Source organism: Mercenaria mercenaria, chromosome 11 (assembly GCF_021730395.1).
Source record: "Mercenaria mercenaria strain notata chromosome 11, MADL_Memer_1, whole genome shotgun sequence".
In the NCBI taxonomy this organism is placed as follows: Eukaryota; Metazoa; Mollusca; class Bivalvia; order Venerida; family Veneridae; genus Mercenaria; species Mercenaria mercenaria.
Window position 1 is genome coordinate 74,896,667 of NC_069371.1, and position 4,287 is coordinate 74,900,953.

Consider the following 4,287-nt stretch of genomic DNA (forward strand, 5'->3'; position numbering starts at 1 on the left):
ACTCCCCTATCACCTCCTCCATTCCGCTTGCATTTGCGCTCCCCGTTTTTTTTGTCAGCCCCCCTCCCCCCTCTCTCCCTTTTACTATGAGTTAGTTTTCGTGCCCCCGCACCCTTTTATTTTGGCTACCGGAATCCTAAGGCGGTATACGAGTGATTTTTTTCCTGCTTATAGGTGTGTGCTTGTGTGTTTAAAGCGGTGCCCTACAGTGTTCTTGTATCTTACTTGTCTGTTTTTCTATGTCAGTTAGTTGGGTGTGGATGTGTATTTATCTTTGGTGCATGAATGTCTGCGCTGATATTGTGTTTTACGTTGTAGTGTAACTGCGATTAAGGAACGTAGCATTCCCTTTGTATATTCATCCTTGTTCTACCTTCCTCTTCAACCTCCCTCCTCCCCATCCCTTTTTACCCCTTACCGCCAACCCCACCCATAAATTTATATGTACTTGTTAGATTTTTTAAGCAACCCGTCTGTAATATTTTTCCGTTACAACTTCTTTTCGTTGTGGGCCTACTTTGCAAATGCGTGGCTCTGAGGCTGTGTTTTAGTGCTCTGTGCTTCCGAGAAATCTACCCTTACCTATTATCTTTTGTTTACATATCTATAAATGCAAGAAAAAAGTCTCCTTGAAAATGCTACCAAAATGTCGAGTATAGGTCCACAATGAAATAAAAACAGGAACTGGCTTAGAAGAAACATGAAAATGCCACTTTAACAGGGAAAAATGAGGATTTTTCCCGCCATTATCTGATTTGGTACTATAATTTACCCTATAGTAATGTCCTAACGGAGAGTGACAATTAGCCAACTATTTACTTTGCTTATCGTAGCCTTGTGGAAGGAGGTTTTGGATATATATGAATTCTTCAACAGGACAACAAACTCTCGCAATTCGAAATGAGAAATAAAAGTTCTACAAGATGGTCGGGATAGACCAACATTTAGAGGGGGAAACTTAAAACCCTAAATTTTAACACCCTCTCTCTTACTATAAATTTTAGTGAGTATAAAACTAAGAGATACAGATAAGGCGAGTCTATATGTTCACAAAAACACAAGATATTGGATTGGGAATTGGTTTGAATCTATTAGCAATATACTGATCCTAAATTGTGTAACTTAATTGACAAAGTTATTGAGAAATTGAACCGGAAACGTCTAATTGAACATTAATAGTTGTTGCAACTTTGTAACGGATATACAGATGATCAGTTTATAATGAACTGGTTAGTATTGTTAGAATAAATCCTGTTTATACATATCAGTTTAATAACTTTAAAACAACGGTACATAAATGAAATAAGGATAAAAGATATGAAAGTGTGTATGATTATTTAAAGCTACATTGTATTTTAACTTCTATCTTATTATTTATTATCTGTTTTAAAAGACACTAAGTGATTTCTATCAATACCGTTTTAGTGACATATGTAATATATATATCTCGGGATCGTAGAGCCATGGTACCAAAACCGTTAAGATTCTTGGTGTCTATTGTTGTTGGTAAGTATTCTTATATTTCTTTTTAAAATATAGTCCAGCCGCACCATGAGGAAACCAACATACTGCAATTGCGACCAGCTCGGATCCAGACCAACCTGCGCATCCGCGCAGTCTGGTCAGGATCCATGCTGTTCGCTAACGGTTCTTCTAATTGCAATAGGCTTTAAAAGCGAACAGCATGGATACTGCCCAGTCTGTTCTGGATCCATGCTGGTCGCAAATGCACTATGTTGGTTTTCTCATGGTGAAAGGCTTAGATGGCAAATTGAAAAATCGAGAGAAATGTCGATCTGTGATGATGTCTGGAAGGTACTCCTTTTTATTGGCCAACATTTTTGCATATTTTGTAACAGATCTCTCTGGCTTCTGAACGAATGCTAACACTCGTGAGAACTATGATAAATTATACAGTAACATATTTTTATTATTTTGTTTTTACTTACTCTTTCTCATTTATCAGTTTGTCATTAGAAAAACAAATGGTACAAACCCACCACTGGGACGTTAAAGTAAATTCTAACTATGTAAAGTCGTAATATAACCTAAGGCTTAATTATATCTAAACTAGATACTAAACTATACCATACATTTTTTAATAAGTTACAGACATAATTGTGTTAGTGGATGGAATCCAGTGCTACAACTGTAACTCGCAGTCACAACGTGACGTATGTGGTGCGGACTTCAAGTTGACGTCTTCGGACACGATCTTCATTGTTGACGATTGTCACTTCTGTAATAAATATCACTTTTCAAACGACGGAGGTAAATACGATATTGTCAGATAGTCGAATAAGAATGTAAATAAAGCGCCAAGATCAAATGACTATTGATCCTTGACCTTTGAAACTACGCATGAAGACTGGTGTATGGGCGGCGGCGTTCCTTGAATGTGGCTTCCGTCCTTGATTTTTATATATTATATATTATATTTGCTGCGACAGTGCTATGTGATGCGCGCAATTTGTAAGATATCGTTGTAGACAGGCCAATATTTGATTGCATTTTGGGTAGCTTGTTTACTAAAAGGTTTTCGTTCACTATATTTTGAAAGTTAAAGGGTATTCTTACAAACAATAAGTTAACCTTAACTGTTCACATAATCAACTATGCAACATGTCACTAATTGTGCACTAACCCGAGCGCCAAAATATTTCATAACATTTAGAGTGTGGTTTAAAATCGACAAAGTTTCAGTTGATTTGTCAATGATGTCTGTCCTGTCGATTCATTTCCAAGGGAAGTACATGTAGATGCATTGTTCTCGTCGGCAGTATCGGTACCAGTATTCCATGTATCATAGCGCAAAGTGGAATCATGCAAGTTGATGATTATCTAGATAAAATATGAGAAGGAAGTTCATAATGTTTTATTTTACGTGTTATTTTGAGGGCGAAATTGGCATTTTTTATTGTCACAAGTTTATTTGATTGTATACAGCATTACCTTGTCAGCTGCCGTGTCCGTCACTGTGTCTTTTTTGTTTTCAGTTTATATCCGCAACTGCACCAAGAAAACGCCTGGCAGAATCCAGTTCAAGTTTGGCTGCGAGGAAGCCAAAGTTAGTGGAACAACGGTAGAGACCTGCTCCTGTTCCGACAATCTGTGCAATGGCGCCATATCGAGACTTGCGGCTGTACCTGCTATCATACTTGTTTGCCTATCTATATTTTATAGTCTTGAACCTGATATTAAACTATGGATATAAAGATCCGGTAAAATACCAGCGAAAATGACAATTTATGTGTTCTACTCTAAACTTATTATGACATTCACATTATATTTCTGAGACCGGATTTTGTGATAACTTTAATGATACCAATACTGATGAATTTCTAAATTTAGTCTTTTTTTCACTTTCTTCGTGTTAAGTGACCTGTCGAGTTTTCACTTTTCATTTCATTTGAATAAGGTACTAACTGTAAAATGCATAGTTCTCGAACAGCATTTCATCAGAAACACTCTTTCTAGTTTGTGGTTGCAAAAGCGCCACTTATATGTTCCAAATTCATAAATTATAACATTCTAAATATATAATTGACTCACACACGAAAAGCTCATAATATATATAATTGCCAGTAACTATTAATATTATTCAGGTGTTTACTATATTGATAATTGTACTTGGTGGTTATTTATATGGAGTAATTATGGCTCTAGAGTGCAGTTTTTTTATCCTTTGATCCAACTAACTGGCGATAAACGTAGTAATGACCCTTTCTTTAAAGAAGATAACATTTTCTCTAAATCCATGTACGCCGAATACATCAGTGACCCTGATTGGCTGTCCAATTTCAACCAGCTTTTCAAATACGTCATCACAGTATGTCTCTCCATTACGCGTTGCCTTTAACTCATCGGGATCTTCACCTGTCTATTGAAAGTATAAAAAGTATCACAAATCCAGCATATGGAAAGTAAGATTCGTTATTTTTTCTTTCCTTGCAATTTCATATGCATGACAACAAGTGAAATAACTGTAAATATGTACGGGACAATGATAAAAGTTGCAAATAAATTGGACTGGCATAAGAATAGAAATAGCGGAGAATCATGCAAAATTGTGTATATAAATTACATTTGAATGTAAATATTAAAGATTTCAAAAACAATATCGGTCCTTCAATCCTATGTATGGTGCAATGATTTTCTTGAAGCTGATGTTGAGACATATATCTCATTTACGCTTAGTTTTACCTCCGTTTTCCAAACAAATATTGGATTTGCTACAATGCCAGAAGAGTTCTATCATTATTACGTAGGATAACAATCGTAAAATGG

At 35.9% G+C, this 4,287-nt stretch overlaps 1 protein-coding gene across 1 annotated transcript; it reads left to right on the top strand.

Annotated features, from left to right (window-relative positions):
• Positions 1-1,196: 1,196 nt before the first annotated feature.
• Positions 1,197-3,892, top strand: LOC123532034 (uncharacterized). The gene is made up of 3 exons (XM_053518346.1): positions 1,197-1,506; positions 2,107-2,271; positions 2,997-3,892. The coding sequence occupies exons 1-3, from the start codon at positions 1,464-1,466 to the stop codon at positions 3,212-3,214; spliced, it is 426 nt and encodes a 141-aa protein (XP_053374321.1). The 5' UTR covers positions 1,197-1,463; the 3' UTR covers positions 3,215-3,892.
• The last annotated feature ends 395 nt before the right edge of the window (positions 3,893-4,287 follow it).

Excerpts from the sequence above, each read along its gene's own strand:
- LOC123532034 (XM_053518346.1), top strand. The coding sequence starts at position 1,464 with ATGGTACCAAAACCGTTAAGATTCTTGGTGTCTATTGTTGTTG. Across the intron at positions 1,507-2,106 it reads CTTGGTGTCTATTGTTGTTG|TTACAGACATAATTGTGTTA; the intron begins GTAAGTATTCTT and ends TTTTTTAATAAG. Across the intron at positions 2,272-2,996 it reads TCACTTTTCAAACGACGGAG|TTTATATCCGCAACTGCACC; the intron begins GTAAATACGATA and ends TTTTGTTTTCAG.